General features: G+C 37.3%; 1 protein-coding gene across 13 annotated transcripts in view; it reads right to left on the reverse strand.

The window, feature by feature from the left end:
• LOC135212588 (FK506-binding protein 5-like) overlaps positions 1 to 20,227 on the reverse strand; it is a 126,089-nt gene extending 105,862 nt beyond the window's left edge. For 5 of the 13 annotated variants that reach the window (XM_064246145.1, XM_064246135.1, XM_064246144.1 and 2 more), the window contains exons 1-5: positions 19,668 to 19,825; positions 12,483 to 12,625; positions 12,020 to 12,214; positions 2,388 to 2,537; positions 1,484 to 1,561 (exon numbers count right to left, since the gene is read on the reverse strand). In XM_064246145.1, coding sequence (XP_064102215.1) covers positions 1,484 to 1,561; positions 2,388 to 2,537; positions 12,020 to 12,214; positions 12,483 to 12,625; positions 19,668 to 19,705 — 604 coding nt within the window. In that variant the 5' untranslated portion in view covers positions 19,706 to 19,825. Of the gene's footprint in view, positions 1 to 1,483; positions 1,562 to 2,387; positions 2,538 to 4,537; positions 4,622 to 12,019; positions 12,215 to 12,482; positions 12,626 to 19,667; positions 19,826 to 19,936 lie in introns of those variants that run through there. The other 8 variants (XM_064246134.1, XM_064246133.1, XM_064246137.1 and 5 more) reach the window with 8 other exon arrangements.
• Between the last annotated feature and the right edge of the window lie 816 nt (positions 20,228 to 21,043).

Below are 21,043 nucleotides of genomic sequence, written 5' to 3' on the forward strand. Positions count from 1 at the left end.
AATTGCCACATATCATGGCTGAAAATCCAGTTACCGCCATCGCTACTGAGAAAATTACATGTCGTAACAAGAAGCAATTTTTGCTCCATAGTTTGCTTCCAATTACACAGACAGGTTACTTGCAAATACAATACAGTGCATAAAAAATGTGGATAAAGTTTGTTTTACACATAAAAAATCTAGATGAAGTTTTGTTTTATACACAAAGACTTTTTGTACAGAATGCATTTATCATGATACAGAAAAATGTAATGCATTATTCCCAAAAACTTGAAGGTGGTGCATTTATATATATAGTTAAAAGATATGATTTTACAATGAATCTACAATTATTTGCTGTTGATTCCCAGAATATCTATTTGAACAAATTTTCTTGTATACCACTTGCATCAGATTACCAAGTATTAGTATTATTATAAATTTGTAAAAGACAACTGATGCAGCTTTCTCGACTCCATACGGTTTGCCTGAAGGTTTTTCTCTTGAATGAGATGTGAAAACTGGAACATATTTATGTCGTGATAATTGGACAAACATATTGCTCAAAGATATAAGTGGACAGCCCATCATAAGATTTTCATAAGAATGCATGAACAGTGAAAGACAGAAAGCAATGCAGTTAGGGCTAAAGAGACACTGCTAAGAACTTTTATCGATGGTGCACTGGATGACGTTCTGTAATTGGTACGTATGCCTTTATGGGGACTGCTGTCAAAACTAAATGGTTACACTCATTTTCACAGAATGCAGATACTGTTTCCTTGTAGATGCATTTCAGCATATCTATTAATGACTATTATTAGTTGGTCAGAAGTCCAACGTGCTACTGACACTTATCTTTTGTAATTACCAAATTACCCTAAACTGGGAGAACACTTTATCAAAGCTTTGGAGGTCAAAGAGTTGCCCAAGGTCAGGTAAGGGGGTCAAGGGGGAAGGATGCAAATCTCCTAAGTCAGGTGGGGCACAGAGCCTTCCATCAAGTTACGTAAAGAAAGGTAAGTTATGATTTATCAATTAATAATTTGCCATTCTTTGCAACAGAATCATGAAAAGTGTACGTAACATTTACTTGAACTTTGCCAACAAACATTCCTTGTTTAGCTTGCTTACCACACATTTTTTATCAATATCCACATGATCTCAGCATGATTAATCATAACCACATGACTTCAAGAAAGCAAAATCAGACTCTGTGCTGCATAAGGTGCCATATGCAAACAAATGCCAAATAGCATTGGTGCAGCGTTCACTACCAATCTTGGTAATTATTCATCAGCAACAAAGTGGTATATATGTACAAGAAACATCCTAATAATGAGGCAAAAAAGATAAATAAAAATTTTTTGGACCTTTGCCAAATTTTATACAAAAGTCAAGGTACTTTGAATTGCCAAATTTTACACAAAAGTCAAGGTACTTTGAATATAAAAAGGGATGAATTGCAAAGCACTAACTTTGAAAATGAAAACTTTAAACACACCTGCATCTGCAACCTCCTCCCAAATTCCACTACTGCAAACCATAGTACTACTGCGGATTTCACTACTGTCAGTGCCTTCTTCCGACGAACATGCATGGAATCAAGCAAGATGTGCATAAAATGCAAAAGGAACATTGTAGGACACAACTAATACATACTGCACTTAAGAGAAAAACAGGTTACATATAGTCATGCTAAAGATAAAGGAAACTGGATGTACAAACGCAAAACATTTGCACTATTCAAGTGGCGACATGAAAATAACTAACAAGTTCTTAGAAATAGTGAATACTATGTTTATAGAAAATGATAGGTTTGAGATTAAGATGCTACTTGAAACCATACCTAAATTATCACAGTAAAGTAGCCACTACACTCAAATTTGTCTATACATCATTGCAATTCACTTGGACAATAATAAAGTTGCTATCAATCTATAACAAGCTTCCCAGCAAATCCCCTAGACATTTGGAAAGATAAGAGCAATTTATCTTTAACATCCAAACAGCGATTGATTCTATAACAGGATAAAAAGTAATGTATTCTAATCAACTGAAACAATTCAAATTGATAACATCAGCATATCTCTATTGCATTCTATGACTAATGCCCAAATCAACAAACATTAGCCCTACTGCATACACTGTAAAAGGCCTGGTACAAATTATGAAACAGTTTATAAAAGATGAATGGTTTTAAAAAATGGTCTAATGCTGCTTTGAATTTTTTCAGCCTGACATAGCTCAAGTTTGATTCTAGAAAAATAAATAACACAAAATAGGGTCTAACAACTCACAAACTCTATTCTCAAACTCATGAAGTTAATGCATACACTTCAAGCAAGAGTAAGCAGTACAATGGAGTAATAACTGTGATGACATTAACCTTTTTCTAGCAATCTCACCTTCTTCGCTCACAAAGAGAAAACTGCGCATGGAGGAAGAGAGGAGGGAGGAATGCAGGGAGTCGTACGCCAGGGCATGGTCCTCATAAAAGTCATCAGGACCTGGGCACTCGAGAGTTTCAATGTCACTGGAGTCCGAGCCGGAGGATGCTAAGGGACAGTCGGAAGAAGACAGGGGTAAAGGATGGGTAACACACAACAAACCTCATGGGTTGTTTCAATTAGTACTTTTAATAAATATACTGCAACTCATTCAATGTACAACTGTAAGCAGCTTTCTACATAACACTGTTAGAAATTAAAAAAAATAATTAGGTACAACATCCATGCTCCATAGAAGAAAAAAATTCGTATTAATACCATTATGCATATCCTGTACTTATTTAACATTAAACATAAAAACGATTTTACAACACTAAATTATTTTTTTGTTAACACCATACACCATTCAGTTTGCTCAGAATGTTAAGATATTAAATTAGGGAGATCTAAAATGTTTGTAAATACAAACACTGGCTCTAAACATGGTATGCTGCAGATTCAAAAAAATCTATAAATAAATAATAAAACAGACCTGAAATCACCTTCATAAACTTCCTCTCACAGTACCCAAAAAATCGTTTTCAAATCTACCTACCTCAACCTGTTCTCACAAATGCTGATAACTTTTGCTCTTCTAATTCAATAATCCTTAGGGGTAATACACACAAAACACACCAGCGTTAAATATAAAATCTTCTCAAGCCTAAAATCAAAAGGCCCTTAAGAATTCATAATGGAAACTTAAGTCCATTCAACAAAGCACTGTATAGTATTTACTTCAAGAATGCCAGTGATGAAATTGATGTATCTCCTGATGCAAACTACATACTAATGCTAATTTATACACACATCCTAATGTTTCAACATCTAAAATTAATAATGGGGCCATCATGCCTTTCTGTAGACCTACAACTATGAATGTGTTGTCTTTTTGACACACAATAAATGAAGTCATACAATTTTGATCCAGTACCACAATGGCACAGGCATGATTAAAAAAATCAACTTAAAATAGAAATGAAACAAAACTAGCATTACAAACAAATGTACACTTATTCCATTCTTCCCATAACCATATTTAATCTTATGACTTCTAAAGTTTCTGCAGCAGGTACTATACATTATCTTCCAATATTTACTCATTACCTTTGGTCTCATTTCACCCAGCTGTCAAACTCTTCACCTAGCTCAATTTTTCATCTGACATTTACGAACAAATCCTTGAAGCAAGCTACCTGAAAGCTTAGAAATGTGACTCACTAGCCACATTAACAAAACTACAATATACAGTACCTACTACAGTTGTATGTACTAGTACATTGTTTTAGAGAGAGAGAGAGAGAGAGAGAGAGAGAGAGAGAGAGAGAGAGAGAGAGAGAGAGAGAGAATAAACATGTTTATGAGAACTAATCTGCCTGTTTCTTTATTATTAAAAACATTTCATTATGTTCCTGATAATTCCTAAAGTAATCTTTTCTAAAAAAAAATCACGTTACTCTTGCACCCTAAATCACTTTGACTGAACACCATCTGTCAAATCTGCATTCATAGTAAAAAAAAAAAAAAAAAGTATTCTATGTAGCACACATAACCAGAACACATTGCCCTCCTGTATAATGTATGTTTTAAGAGCACTAAAAGGTGTGAATTATTTGTATTTTCCGAGATAGCTAACTGCTGAAAATATGGAAGATAAATTCTAGAGCATCACACCTTAATTTTTAACTGATTTTTTCTTTGATCTATTCTAACAAATTTAGCTTTACTATGAGCAGACAGGTGATACTCATATTCTATACTATACGAAGGTAAAAGAAACCACACATATTCTAAGACTCACAAAGAATGACGATAATAACTGAAAGGCTTTAAACTAGAGACAAACATATAAAAAATATATGCACTACCCAAAGATAACAAATGGAGTATTGTGTAAAATTAGTACAATCAATGATTAAATCAGACTATAACTCTGACCAATGAAGAAACCATCCAATACTCCATTTCTCTGTATCATAAAACAAAAGTTGGACTGGACTGAGCTAGAACAGTACTATCACATTGTCCCATCTACCTAGGTACCTAAATTTTGAAGTAATCTGCCAAACCTTTTGAGAAGAGAGGATTGGAGACTGACACTAGAAAGGCAGGGATTTTCTGGGAAATCCTCTGATACCGTATGACTAGGGATGCTGAAATTATAACCAAAAAGTCTTGCATGATGATACACTAATCTACTTAAGAAAAATATTCATTAGAAATGATGTTATTATGATATAACAAAGTTTCATGTATACTTACCTGGCAGGTATATATATAGCTATATTCTCTGTTCGCACTGGCAGAATTTTCAAAACTCGCGGCAACCGCTAGATCACTGGTAGTTCAGGTGATCGCCACCCGCTCCCGTGGCGCTGGTGCTCGGAATCATTCCCATTTTTCGTCAGATTTTTCTCTGAACCCTGTCTCCTGAGGGGAGGTGGGTAAGGGAATTTAATTATATATACCTGACCAGCCGGTAAGTATACATGAAACTTTGTTATATCATATAACATCATTTTCATGTATGACACTTACCTGGCAGGTATATATATAGCTGATTGACACATTTGGAGGTGGGTCAAAGACAGCAACATTGTAAGAGTTTTAAAAATTTAAAATTCAAAATACTCTTAGATTCCTTACCTGCTAAGGTAAGCTGACTTCAGCATTCCTGCCTCTTAGCCTGCTAAACCTTAGTAGCTTCCTACTAGGACGTGACCTATTAGTTGATGAAGCTAAATACAAGGGTCTGACAACTGGACGGGACCAATTTGTTGACAGGAAACCCTAGCCCTCTCTTACCACGGGCATTCATGCTAGGATAAGTTAGACCACCTGAACCACACACAAAACTAACCTAACACACTACACTTCACAGACTGAAGAGGAAATAACCCTCTCAGACAACCGTAAAAACACACACTTCATTAAAATACCTAGCATGTTAGTAAGTTATGGGGTGGAAAATCTTTGCCCAATACTGCTCCTGAGGATACATATGGACCCAACGTTTGACAATTGTCAAACGTTGTTTTGACGTTTCTAAGGTAATGACTTGCAAACACTGAATTAGTCCTCCAAAACGTCGTTTCAATATATCTTTGAGGGCCATATTCTTTTAAAAGCCAAAGAAGTAGCTACTGCTCTCACTTCGTGCGCCTTAACCTTAAGGATGCCGAAATTTTCTTCTTGGCATAACATATGAGATTCTTTAATTAGTTCCCTAAGGAAAAAGGCAATAGCATTTTGGTCATTGCTCTGCTAGGATCCTTCACAGAGCACCACAGTGATTCTGAAGTTCCTCTAATCTTACTGGTTTTCTCCAAATAATAGCGCAATGCCCTTACTGGACAAAGAACTCTCTCTTGTTCCTGTCCTACTAAATCTGAAAGACCATAATTTCAAACGACCTTGGCCATGGATGAGCTGGATTCTCGTTCTTGGCCAAGAACCCCTCCTGAAATGAGCAAACCGCTTTGTCATGTTTCCAGCCAATATGTTTGCTAATTGCTTGCAGCTCACTCACCCTTTTAGCTGTGGCCAAGGCCACCAAAAAGATGGTCTTTTCGGAGATATCTCTCAATGAAGCTTGATCCATCGGTTCGAACTTACTAGTTCCTAAAAATTTCAGGACCACATCGAGATTCCAGGAAGGCGCTCTGTATTGGAGCTCCTTCCTTGTTCCAAAGGACCTTATGAGGTCTCTCAGATCTAGATTATTTGTAATATCTAGACCTCTATGTCTAAATACTGAAGCCAACATACTCCGATACCCTTTAATCGTCTGAGTTGACAATTTTATTTCCTTCTTTAAGTATAAAAAAAGGAAGTCGGCAATTTGGGTCACAGAGGTACTGGATGAAGAAATCTTCCGACTCTTGCACCACATTGCGAAAGATTTCCCACTTCGCCTGGTACACCTTAATAGTAGAGGCTCTTCTAGCTCCGGCCACCGCTCTGGCCGCCTCTCTAGAAAACCCCCTCGCTCTGACAAGTCTTTCGATAGTCTGAACGCAGTCAGACCCAGAGCGAGGGTGTTCTTGTGGTACCTGTTGAGTGAGGCTGTTTGAGTAGATCTACTCTTGCTGGAAGTGTCCTTGGTACATCTATTGTCCATTCCAGTACCTCTGTGAACCAATCTCGGGCCGGCCAGTATGGAGCTATGAGAGTCATTCTTGTCCCTTGACTCTCCCTGAATTTCTTCAAAACCTTTCCTAATATCTTGAACGGGGGAAAGGCGTAGACGTCTAGCCCCGTCCAATCTAGAAGAAAGGCGTCTACTGCGACTGCTTGACAGTCTGGGACTGGAGAGCAATAAGTCGTCAATCTCTTTGTCATTGCTGTCGCAAACAAGTCCACCACTGGGCGACCCCATAATTTCCACAGACTCTGGCATACTTCTAAATGAAGAGTCCATTCTGTGATAGAAGTTGACCTTCCCTGCTCAACAGGTCCGTCTCACATTCTTCTCCCCTTGAATGAATCTGGTGAGAAGGGTTACGTTTTCCTTCTCTGCCCAAAGAAGGATCTCCTCCGCCAACTTGCAAAGAGAGATTGAATGTGTCCCTCCTTGTTTGCGGATGTACGCCAGAGCTGTGGTATTGTCCGCGTTGACTTGTACCACCTTGTTGCGAATCACTGCGTTGAACTCTTTCAAAGCCAAGAAAATCGCCATCAGTTCCTTCCTGTTTATATGCCAACGCCGCTTCCTCCTTGCTCCAACGACCTGAAACTTCTTGATGTCCGAGAGTCGCTCCCCAGCCTACGTCCGACGCGTCTGAGAACAATACATGGTCTGGGTTCGTTTTGCTGGAGAGACGCTCCCTTCGCCTAACTTCCCCGGAGTTAGCCACCACCGCAATTCCTCTTTGATCTTGCGAGGAATTCGAAACAGGAAGGAATCTGGTTGCGATTTTTCTTGGCCAGACTTGGTTCAAAAATATTTGTAGGGGTCTCATGTGAAGCCTTCCTAGAGAAACGAACCGTTCCAGGGACGAGAGGGTCCCCAGTAAGCTCATCCACTCTCGTGCTGAACATTGTTCTTTCTCTAGAAAGGCTTGCACTTTCCGGATGCACTGCTCTTGTCTGTTGGGAGACGGAAAAGCCCGAAAAGTCACTGAGGAGATCAGAATCCCCAAATAAAGAACTAGCTCCTGACTGGGGTCATATTCGAAACTTTCTAAGTTCACCATCAACCCTAACTCTTTCGTTTAATGTTGAACGGTCCATTTCTAAGTCCAGCCAGAACATTGCTTTCTTGATTGGGGCTCTTATGAGCCAATCGTCCAGGTATAGAGACACTCTTATTCCTAGAATGGTAGCCACTTCGCCACGCTCGCCATCACTCTTGTAAAAACTTGTGGGGCTGTGCACAGTCCAAAGCAGAGGGCTTTGAACTGAAAGACCCTGTTCTGGATCACAAATCTCAGGTACTTCCTGTATCCTGCATGAATTGGGATATGAAAATATGCGTCTTGAAGGTCCAGGGTGACCATCCAGTCCCCTGGACGTACCGCTGCCAGTACTGAATCGGTCGTCTCCATCGTAAATTTTGTTTTCTACACAAATAAATGAGTTGACTTACCGTCCAGTACTGGTCTCCATCCCCCCGAGGATTTCGCTACTAAAAACAGCCGGTTGTAAAATCCCGGAGATAAGTGATCCAGAACAGGTTCTATTGCTCCTTTCTTGAGCATAGAAAGAACTTGTTCTTGTAGTGCTTCTTGTTTCCCTGGATCGCTGTAGTGAGCTCCAAGCTCTCTTGGCGATGTCGCAAGAGGTGGTCTCTTCAGAAAAGGGATCTTGTAACCTTCTTTGGCTACCTTGACGACCCAAGGATGTGCTCCCTTTTCTTTTCTTGCCAATCTCCCAAACTTCTTGAGTCTGGCACTACTGATGTCTGAAGGACTTGTTGTTCATTGTTTAGTACTGGGTTTCGAACCCCTCTTGGACGGAGCTCTTCTTGCTCTGAAGGCGGACGAGAAAAGGACTTGCCTCGAAAATGGGCTGACTAGTTTGTCTTGATTTCCTTAGGCGTCTTCTTAACCACCTTGTTGGGTAAAAATTTCCTTACCGAGGAGTTTAAACAGAATCCTGCGTCGCCTTCTGAGTTAGGGAAAGCGAAATATCCTTGATAATATCCGCAGGAAAACAATTGATCCGAAGTGGGGCAAATACACCAATTCGGTTTCTTTTTGGGCGTTAGAAACGCCCCTTAGCAAAGCAAAAGAGCATAGGAGTGACCTTTTCTTTAAAACTCCTGCGGTGAGATGCTAATTCATTCGCGCCATACCTTAAGGCTTTGTCCATGCAGGACATAATACTGCTTGGGAGTTGAGAAGTCGTGATTCATTATCTTCCACTGTTCGTCCCAGAGCCCCCAAGGACCAATCAAGAAAATTGAAAACCTCGAAGGTCCGGAAAATCCCTTTCAAGAGATGATCTAATTCTGATGGAGACCACCACACTTTCGCCGAATTCAAGGCATGTCTGCGGGAACTGTCAACAATGTTGGAAAAATCCCCCTGGGAGGAGGCAGGAACTCCCAGGCCGAGATTTTCCCCCCCCCGTCGCATACCAAATTCCGGACTTCGATGCCAATTTGGCAGAGGGGAAAGGAGAACACAGTCTTGCCCGCTTCCTCTTTTTTTTTCCTTTTCAAACACGTATCATTCTTTTGAAGAGCCTTCTTAGCCGTAATCGAAAACTTCATCTTCAAAAACGAGGACTTCTTCGGAGTTTTATTCTTGGAGAATTGAGAAAGGGGTGATGTCGGAGCTGCAGGCTGAAAATCCCCTTCAAAAAGTGAAAGAAGGCAATTCGTTAATTTCTTATAGTCTGAAGAAGGTGCTTCACCCTCTTTTTCTTCCTCAGATTCTAAGTCTTCTATTTCCTCTTCTGCCGAAGACACATCCTGTAAACCAAGGTCTTGCTGCAGAAAATCTTCTCCAACCTCGCGGGAAGAAACCGTCTCCTGCCGCCTGCGTCCTGCGTCCTTCTGAGCTCCGAGGTTGCGTCCTGCGTCCTGTTCCGGAAGCTTGCGTCCTGCGTCCTGCTCCGGAAACTTGCGTCCTGCTTCCTGTTCTCGTAACTTGCGTCCTGCGTCCTGCTCCCGTAACTTGCGTACTACCCGAGACTCCAGAAGCGTGATGAGAAAGAGGCAAACCATCATGCGTCCTTTTAGATGAACTTGACGGGGAGAGATGCGTCCTACGCCTCGTAGGAGGATGTTCCGATGTTCCCCACGATTTAACTAAATCGGCTAACCTTCCTTGCATCTCTTCAAGGAAGTCCTAGTCTCTGCTTCCTGGCGGGAAAAGTCTGAGCAAGCGGAGAACAACGACGAGACGGATCATCAAAACGAGAAACTCGATCTTGAGTTTCTACGATAAGGAGAAGATATCGGAGAGACTGCTCCGTATTCAGAAGGAGGGCTCCTATCCAGAGAACCGTCGCCTATACATGAGGTCTTGCGTCTTGTCTTGACTTAAAGGATCTCCTCCTTTTAATCGGACCACCTCTTCCTCATCACTAGAAGAGAAAATCTCGGGACTACTCCACCGTTCTTGAGGGTACACTCATCTTGAGAAGACGTAGGTCTATGCGTCCTCTTCAGAGGACGCAAAACTTCCGCATAACGTCCATACCTGCCTGACGCAGCACTATCTGTAGAGGAAAAACATTCCCAGTGTCGCCTTTTCTATGACGCACTGCTGCAGCCTGGGACGCAACAGGACTGCCTGAAGGGACGACTGATCGTAAGAGAACCCCTCTCGCCTCCCTTCGACTGTCGACATGCCTTCTCCCTTGGGTCTGGGAGCTTGGCAGAGGCCTAGGTCTAGGAGCACGAGTGAGACGATCAGCCGGCCCCTCCACTACACTGGGACACTTTCAAACGTACCCACTTTGTCTGTAAGACGCTGAATCTGATCGCCCATTGACGCAAGGGCGGCAAACACTTTCACATAATTAGTTATCCTCAGAAACAACAGCGGGCGCAGGAGAGACCTGAGGAAAAGGATTAACAACTTCTACTTGGGAAGAAGGGGGAGAAATAACAGAAGTATTCAACGGCCTTACTAGAAGATCCTGACCTCTCACTCCGAGACACCGATCTTCTTACTCTATCCTTTTCAAGTCTCTCAACATATTTTGTGAAAGTCTTCCACTCCTTCTCATTTAAACTTTCACACTCATTACATCTATTATCCCAAGTACACAAAACCTCTCTACACTTCTTACATACTGTGTGAGGGTCTACCGAAGCTTTCGGCAGTCTCACCTTGCACCCTTCTTTCATACACACTCGAAATACTATACCAGAATCAGGACATTATAATAACTTCCAATCGCGATGCCAATCCAACTTTCCAATACGATACCCAATAAAAACCATCCAAGTTACAGCGAAAGTCAGCTAACGAGTTTCGAATTCTAGCAGGGAACCAACAACGATGTTGCCGGTTCAGTGGCAGAAAAAAAATCTGACGAAATGGGAATGATTCCGAGCACAGCGCCACAGGAGCGGGGTGGCGATCACCTGAACTACCAGTGATCTATGCGGTTGCCGCGAGTTTTGAAAATTCTGCCAGTGCGAACAGAGAATATAGCTATATATATACCTGCCAGGTAAGTGTCATACATAAAAATTAAATTAGTCAACTTAAAAGAAAATATTAAAGATTAAAAATAAAAATAGTAAATATTTAATAAAATATGTTTGAAAAAGTAAGAGCTGGCTGTAACATTAAATAAAGGTAGAGTACTTATAAAAATTTCCAAATATGTTCTACGATCAGGACTGCCAAAAATTGTACTTAAAAAGTGAAAACTATCAAAAAAATAATAAGAAAATAAAATGATAAAACATATGAAATAAAATAAAACATTACCTACCCTAAAATGAAACCCTACTATTTCAGGACAATAATATACTATGGTACAAAAACCAATATTGCAGAGGTTGTGACATTGCATCCAGATATCACACAATCACAGCTGCACCATAGAGAACATTTTATGAAAGCTGCAGCAGAATGCTCCTTTTACACAGACATAAAATCCTACACGGTCATATAATGCAAGACATGCTGATTTCTAGCAATTCCCTGGCTGATCAAAATATTTTAAATAAAGCCACATAAATTGCATTACAGATAAACAGACAAATTTGTTTTTTAGGACACTTTTGAATTTCTACAGAAAATTTTTTTTATGAAGATAACAAAGTACATGCTATCTTATTTAAGCATTCTAACCTCAACTGAATAGGATAAAATAAAATCACTTGATACCTGCTGGTTTTTTCTAATGTTTCTACAGAAAGAATACATCTAAAAGACTCAAGACAAATGGAAATGAACCTGGCTTGTATAGCTTGAACAACTCAACACACCAAAAAATAAGTTATGTTTCACAAACACCTTTTTCTACAATAAAAAAACTGAGGGAAAAACAATACCCATTCACGTAGAATGGGTAGGGGGATGGGGCTAGCAACACAGCACATGAGGGTGGTTATAGGATAACAAATATCCCAAGTCACTCACCCTTGATCGACTCACCCTTGATCTCTTGCACCCTTTGGCCCATAGACAACAAATCATCGGGCAATGGTTCTTCCTCCTCCTCTGCAGCTTCATCTTCTTCCATTCCACACCCAGATTCATCATCTGGCTTCCTCATTTCGCCTTCAAGCTCCATCATCTGGCACATTTGTTGGCCGCCAACAGCTCCTTCCTCCTCTGGAAGCAAACAAACCCCTTAGCATATACGACGTAGTACAATGGCTACATTTTGTACATAAAACAAGTCTGCAATTGGTTGTTCCAATAACTTAACAGAAACCAAATCTTTATAAAGCTTTAAAAAGTCTGGGCCCCACATGATCTCAAGTAAATATGATCTCAATCCTTAGAAAAGTGCTAAAGGTCACAAGGCAGAATGTCTGTAAAATATTTAATGGTATTTTTGCATAGGATAATATATATTACCCTGTGTCAGATTCTTTACCTTCTGGTTGTGGAGAGTCACCAGTGTTGTCCTCCGGTGTCCCTTCACGGTCAACTAAAGTCCAACCAGTAAGGGAGTCCCTGTCACTATCACGATCATGCTTGGGGTCAGACATCCCGGTTATCTGACCCGAGCCTTTTGCTCTAGAAAATAAGAGAAGCATTTGCATTATTAAAAATGTTGCAACTTTTCTAATAACAAAAAAAAGAGAGTAATGAATGAAAAGATTAAATCAAAGAAGAAAATCTACAACACATTTTAAATATAACCTGGAATAAATACAGGAGTAAATTTACATAAGTATTTAACAATTCTGAAATTGTGCAAATTAACATTATGTAAAAATATATAGACATGTAAACAATAGGACAAGACTGGTAACGAACATGCATACATACTGTGCACCATTGAATACAAGAAATAAATTTTTTAAAGTTCTGATATTGTAATGCTGCATTTACAATATACAATGGTCCCCAGTATCCGCGGAGATGCGTACCAGACACCCTCCCCCCCCCTGTGAATAGTTGGAACCCCTATGAAAAATGCTTAAAACCTCCTATTTTGGTAGTTAAAACTCAAGAAAACCCACTAAAAATTTTTATACATGGTTTTCTAAATAGTTTTATCACAAAAAGTGCATTTTATGATGAAATTTATTAAAAAAAAAAAAAAAGAGAGAAAAAAAACCTAATTTATGGATATTTCTCATAGAAAAATACCGCGAATAGGCAAATTTTCCGTGAATAATGCGGGGAAACATTCCAGAGAGAAATCCGCAAATGTGTGAGTCCGCGAATCCAGAGAACGCGGATACGGGGGGTCCACTGTACTCATGCTATGATGTGTCCCATTCATTCATTAACGCTGCACACTAATACCAAAAAGAATTTTTATCAAAAAATATTTTGTAGACAAACAAAACTTGGATGAACCACAAATTCAAACCTAGTCCAAATATCTCAAACAATTATTCTTCCATTTAAAAAAAATAAAACCAACTTGCAAAAAATTTGTAACCATTTTTTTTTACAAATCAGATGAAAATGTTTCTCCACTTCCTATAAGTGGATACGTACTCATATGCTCAGAGCCTTATTAGGTAATCTTGATTTAAAATGGGGCTGTACAACTTACTGCAACTTATGTCGCTTCCAAGAAGAAGGAGACTATTCTCTGTCACATCTCTTTCTTCTCATCTCATCCAAAACACTTGGCACAAGTAAGCTCTTTCAAACAATCTTGTCCTCTACATTTAATACAAAGTGTACGACTATCATAGGTTGCTTTGGTAAGCCAGGTTTTGCAACCTGCCCTTCAATATCTAACATTTGAACCACTAGTCTGACATAAAAATCCTCAAAAAAATTATCAGAAAAGCTCCCAAAATATCATTATATCACCAAATCCCTCGAAAAAGCCATGAAAACTTCAAATCAAGCCACCAAAACATTCGATGTTGCATCGAATGACAACAGAAAAGAAGTGACTTTCTCTGTTGTTCTACCTATGGTTCCTGGGTAGAGGGCGAGGTGGTTACCTACACTAAAAACAAGTGAATCACTACTGCAAATTTCAAATTTTAGCTGCCGTGCTAGTAGAAAAATATAGTAGTAGCTGTGTAACTGCAAGCTTGGTAAGTTACTTATGTGAAATGTACTTTGAACATTGTACTATTTCCATATTTAAGTAGATTTTTTTTTATGAAAATTTAAGTTTTTGTGATTATGTCTTATTCTGACCATAGTACATTCAACACTTGACTTCTGTTATATTTATAAGTTGATCAATTAGTAATACTGGGTTCCTAACTGACTCTACAATTTACACTTGTGTCTCATAAAATTACTATACGTATTTACATGTTGTAATTTCATTCTTACAAACTGTTTACAAATATATATAGATTTATGTACCATACAAATTTAACCATGGTTGCATTTTTACTGAAGAGAGAGATACTACATATGCTGAAGGCAATAAAAATAGTTTTTCAATAAATAATGTTGAAAGAAAAGTTATTGGTAATTGGACTAAAGAGTCTAGTCTTATCACCATAATCCAACTTCATGGATAAGATAAGTAAAATCCCCACACAATGGGAAATATTACATAATTTTATGTACGTACTACATATTTTAATCCCTACTGTGTACTATAATGTTTAAAGAAAACAATAACTACTGTGTAGAATGTTTAAAGACAACAAAGCCTTTTGACAACAGCAGAACTTCAAGTTTCCTAAAAAAAACATTATATCCATACAAGTGTTTTTTTTTTATCTGGGCACACACACACACAGAGAGAGAGAGAGAGAAGAGAGAGAGAGAGAGAGAGAGAGCGAGAGAGAGAGAGAGAGAGAGAGAAGAGAGAGAGAGAGAGAGAGAGATGGAGAGAGAGAGAGAGAGAGAGAGAGAGAGAGAGAGAGAGGGTTAGTTATTTATTGCTGGTTAGAGCACCTCTACTGTCAAAATGTAGCCAAATTCCAGGGGTGTGAGGTAGCTGTGATTTAAATTATCTTTAAAGTTTTCCGAGTGTTCCTACCTTAAATACAATACCTAACATGGCATAATTCATATACTATTTAATAGACATTGCATGGATGTAAGAGCAGTTTTTTTCTTGATAGACTAATCACAATAAAGTTAAGGGATGCATTTTCCTATGCATATTGTATATTCAAAATATCTGCATGAACTTTTAAACACTAACTTACACCAGACACATACCTAAGTCACATTACTATTATCATTCAAATAAGCAAACACACATAAGAAACAAGTATAGAAACCCATTCATTTTCATAAAGATCTTTAAAAACTTGATTAGCCATTTGAGAAAAACAGAGAAATGGTAGAAGAGAATGACAAACCAAATAGATGAATGCACAGTCAAAGCAATAGACAGCAAACTATACTCCAATTCATAGACTTTTGGCAAGACTGTATAAACTATCCAAGGCAACTACCATGGGTCATGTTTATAGTTATAGTTCCACCAACTTGTAAGTCACGTGTCTGGCTACACAGACCTACATGTTCAACATAATTAATGCAATAAATCTTTGCAAATATGTTTCAGCTGTAATCAGAGTCCCTTCACATTCTATAATTAACTAGATCGCATGATCTGTCAGCCAAATGATCCCTCAGTAATATGCCAACACTACACACTCCCTTTTTAGGACTGTTAATAAAAATCTGATGGTACCATGAAAGAATAAAGCCTGATTTGAATGATCTTTTCATCCTATCTTTTATACATTAATCTTACTGCTTACAAATAGACCTCTATATAAAGCTATGAAATACAATCTAACATAGCTACTGTCATTTCATTATACAGTATGTGGGAGTGGCTAACAAAACATACTTTTCCTGTAGTGGCTAATAAAAGTGTTATTTTCCCCCATAAAAGACAGACACAACCCTGCTAAATCATTACTGAATACAATTTACCAACAGGAGGAATTACGCAGATAGTAAATAGGTACTACAGGATGGATGATTCCTTTCATGTTCCAAATACACAAGACAAAGATAACATACATATTCAAGTAATGTATGTATATGGTGTTATACAGTATCATACTTTCTGCATAAATATCTAAGTCACATAGATTTAGAAAGAGCCATGGTCAATTTGCTTTTGGGGAATTTAAAAATCAGTGGGTAAGCCAAAAAACTATATCACTTGTTAACACATATATTCCCTAAAAATAATAACTTCATATGCTATACATTATTTCCCTTTTTATAGACCCCTTATCACTATTATACTGATTTCTTTTATGTACAATAATCTCAGTACTGAAAATCTCATTTTCCTCTAATCTAAAAGAGAATCTACTAGAGCATATTCTTACAAATGAAATGTGTTCACAACCTACATACAGGGAGTGATATTATGTTAAGAGAAGCAATCATTCACATAATGCCTAGTTTTAATCTTGATACTGTACTAGAAAACAGTCATAAATGAACTAGACAGTCACATGAAAGCAACTTTTCATGACTAATATTCTACAATGATAATTTGCTAAACTGGCGATTATACAATATAAACATCACCAAAGTCAATCTTCTCAACCTATCAAATCTCATGTATGCATGCCTAAGATTTTCTGAATTATATGTGAGTAAATGATTACTGGAGAGAGAGAGAGAGAGAGAGAGAGAGAGAGAGAGAGAGAGAGAGAGAGAGAGAGAGAGAGAGAGAGAGAGAGAGAGAGAGAGAGAGAGAGAAAATCAGTATTCAGCAACTTCGTTTTTAGACTGATAAATTAGGTAACTAGTACATCTCCCAGATCATTATTATAGAAATCTGAATCCTGGATAACTTCAATTTCTTAAATTGAAAACCTATTCAACAATACAAAATTGCACTTAAGTTCTGTGCAACAGCTGGGGAACTGCCTTTTCACTGAATATCACAGTGAGTATGTAGTATAATTTCTCATGAATCTATCACCATGGACATTTAATTTCATTATTCACTGCTTAATTTCTTTTTTTCATTGTCTTAATCTTGTCTTATTAGCAACAATGTCTTGGGCAACTTTCCCTGTTAAATCAAAATTATTACAATTTCCTCCCACATCAAATGACATTAAGAAGCCTTCCTTTTCTTTATAACATAGGTACTATAACCTTGTTACTGAATGTAAAACAACTTTTATTCTACATAAAACTTGTTGTTTTACATTCCAGAAAGTATCCCAAATGACAACCAAATTAACCAATGTTACCACGTTTTCCTTCTTTAAAACATTTCTGTAACAATACTTATATATTTCTCCGTTCTTTATTAAAATCTAAGGTAATTCAATGACATTTATGTAACATGTTTCTCTATGCTATCATCAATTTCTGTATGAACAAAAAACATGGATAGATCATAAAATTTAATTCTTCATAAAGAAAAATGTTTGCAATACTGTCAACTACAGCAGCTCTGGTAATTCTGAAAAGATTTTAAAAGTTTAGTATTCAAATATATTTCACAGACAATCAATCTACCCAAAAATAAAATATGTATGTTAAATGAAAGGGAACAAAAGTATTCTTGGACCAGGAGAGATTAAAACCACCTAGTATTTACTTCTTCCAATTAACTGATAAATATCTAAAAACTAGAGAAAATGAAGTTACAAATGAGTAAGTTAAAAATAATTGTAAATAACTAAATAATCACAATTGTAAATAACTAAATAATCACAAGACTACACAACTAAACACAATCTCTATAATGTTCTGCCCTATTATTTACCGATGAAATTACATGGCTTAATTAACACAAGATATAAATTAATAATCAATAAATATATACTTAAAGATATGGTTATGCCCATCCTTACTGTGCCTCAGTGACTACATAGTATATTAATTCAAGTGAAAGCAGAATAACCCATATGTTTAGACAAATATCTTGGTAATGGACAAAAATACACACAGTAACACTGAAAACTATATAATAATAAAGCAAACAGGCAATAAATATGCTGGATAAAGGACTTCTTGATACTTAGCACCAAGTTGCTGTTTTGAAAGATGAAAAATGAAAAAATAAGAATAAAGAATTAAAAAGATAATTCTCTTCAAACCCAGTTACAATGGAGAACAAGATGCAACCAACAAATAAATAGAGGTTGCCAAGAGATGATGATGATAGGTATAATCCTAAAATCTCAGGGGTTGTGTACATGCGAACATAATTCCTTTACAAAATTTAGGGTTGGCAGAACTGCCTGGATTGCAAATTTTTTTTGCCTAGATTCTCATCTCCCAAGGTAACTCATACAGTAATGACTATAATGTACTTTTAGTCTTGAACTAAGAAAAAAAAAAAATAAAAAAAACTTTCATACATTTTGTTGATTTTTCCTTCCTCAAACTTTATTCAGATTGATGATTTTCTCCCCCAATATCCTTAATAGTATTAAATTCTTACATCAAAGAAACTAAGTTAAAATATTTTACCATTTTTTCCCTTTTAAGTTTTTTTGGGCATATCTCAGTAGAAATTTTGTAAACAGTAAAACAAAACATTAAAGCATGAAAAAAACTAAACTAGAAAAATATTGAAAATAATATACGTGTTATTATTCATGATGCAATCAATTATAAAGGCATGAGAAACAATGCCAATGACTTTTACTAAAAAATACTCACACCACTGCGAGTGAAAACTTTATTTATATATATATGAATAACTTGATCACGAAGTATAATAAAACGTGATGCTATGTATAAATCAAAGGTTTTTTTTGCCACGAAGGAAAAAATGAAAAAGCGAGATAGCCAAGTACTTTCAGTCCTGTTTGGACCCGTTTACTGAGGCAGTAAAGGGTACCGAACAGGACCGAAAGTACTTGGCTATCTCGCTTTTTCATTTTTTCCTTCGCGCAAAAACCTTTTATTATATATATATATATATATATATATATATATATATATATATATATATATATATATATATATATATATATATATATATATATATATATATATAATATATATATACATACTTCAAAACTCGACTTAGTAAGGTTTATGCCCTACCACACTGAAAGTTTATGAGAATATACACTGGGACACTATGATTCAGTAAGCATCCTATTTAGTTCACTTCCATATCATACTCAAACACATAATTCAAACATACAAACATTCACATTTCTATCAGGCTGACAGTGCAATATATGATATAGTTTGCTTCACTTAAATGGAACACTTTTACCTAATCTTTTTTTTTAGCCATAATCCATCTAGCTGTACAATATACTTTACAACTGAATACATAAGCCTATGACACAGTCCCAAGGTTCAAGTTTGTTTACCAATTAAATTCTATATATATGTACTTATTTTGACATCTTTCCTTACATTTTCATCTTTATGTCATTCTAATTACACATTTTAATAACACTGTTGACATCACTTCTGTCCCTTTGGCTTACCAATTTAGTAATTGTTTTTATATACGCCTAACAATTTTACAAGAGGAGTATCTTCAAGAGAGTAATCACAATACTGTACAAAAATACATAATACAAAATAAATTTATTTCACCCCTAAATTAAACTATAAAAAAAAAAAAATTCACCTTTAATTAACATATTGTAAAAGGTGGCAATGGTTCATCAGGGTGCAAAAGGCAATTGCAATAATTTCAAAGTACTCCTACCTTACAATAACCTCTCCTTGTCCATAAACAAACACCATTGTGCCACACAAAATGTGTGGCTACAATGCCACACTTCTTTCTGACCCACTACAGTAACTACTCTCCACAGGCAAGTACACACTACTCCGCAAGTTGGATCTCTGAACACTAAAGCTAAACTAAATACCAAATCACCAGAAGCTACGTAGCAATGGGATTTTGGGGGTAAAGGGGGGGAAGGAAAGCCCACTAAAGAGAATGTACAGAAGTAAAATCCACGTCACACTCACATTTCTTTCATTTTTTCACTTTATTTTAAGCATAGCTCTTCCTTCGTAATTGTTTAATGAACTCAATTAGAGTTGTAATATTAGAATTGTAAGGTCTATTAATAGCTCAAACAAATTTCCAGGCACTTATATTATTGAATATCACTGGGAGTCAATGAACATGATGTACAGAGTACATTGTGTAATTGAAAATATCCTCTCACTAGCAACAAATCCAAAAGAAAAATATCTGGCGAGAAAATAGGCACGCAGCTCAACACGAGTCAGTACAATAATCCACACTGAAGACACTGTCACTGATTGGCTGAGGCCTTGGCATGCTACGTGGGAGATTGCCACAGGCTAAGGTTATATTCCAAGTGGGAAAGAAGGGATGGGGGATGGGGAGGATCCTGTTGGTGGAGATGAGCCAACCTTTTAATGCACATGGGGAAGAAGATGCCACACCAAAGTGCATAGGCTGAGTGGGGTTTGACTTGCCTATGTGAAGGTAGAGACTAAGCTAATAAAAGTTTATAACTATATTATGGATCATCTATGTTACCGAAGTAGGCTAGCTTATTGTGTTCCAAAGAACTTCTAAAAAGGCATAAAAGAAAAGCATAAAAGTGACCCATCACAAACATGCTGACAGTGTCTCCTGGGGACAGCAAGCCATACAGTACGCAGGTTACATATGGCCTAGTTTAATTCAAAAGGTAAGGTCTAGGTTTGGCTGGCAACTTAAGCTTAACAAATAAGATAGCTTAACTGGTCTGGGCTAGCACAGTGGCTATGTCATAGGTAATAATATATCCATCTTATTTTTAATGTCACTGCAGGAACATACGCTCTGATTTGTTCAAAAATTGTAACGAAGCCTGGCACTTCCGCAAACCAAGAACAGGAAATAGACCCGAATCCTGAAGGACAGGTGGGTTACCCTTAATAATACCGTCGTCGAAACCTATAAATATATAAAAAAAACTGACAGCAGACAGCCCGCCAGATAACTCAACTTGGAAAGGGGTTCCTTTCACGTAAGCTAACGTGGAAAAGTTGGCAACGTTCCACCAGCCTACCAACTTGGGGTCTAAAAATAAGGTTACAAAGGACCAATACTTCAGT

Source organism: Macrobrachium nipponense, chromosome 41 (genome assembly GCF_015104395.2).
Source record: "Macrobrachium nipponense isolate FS-2020 chromosome 41, ASM1510439v2, whole genome shotgun sequence".
Taxonomy (NCBI): domain Eukaryota; kingdom Metazoa; phylum Arthropoda; class Malacostraca; order Decapoda; family Palaemonidae; genus Macrobrachium; species Macrobrachium nipponense.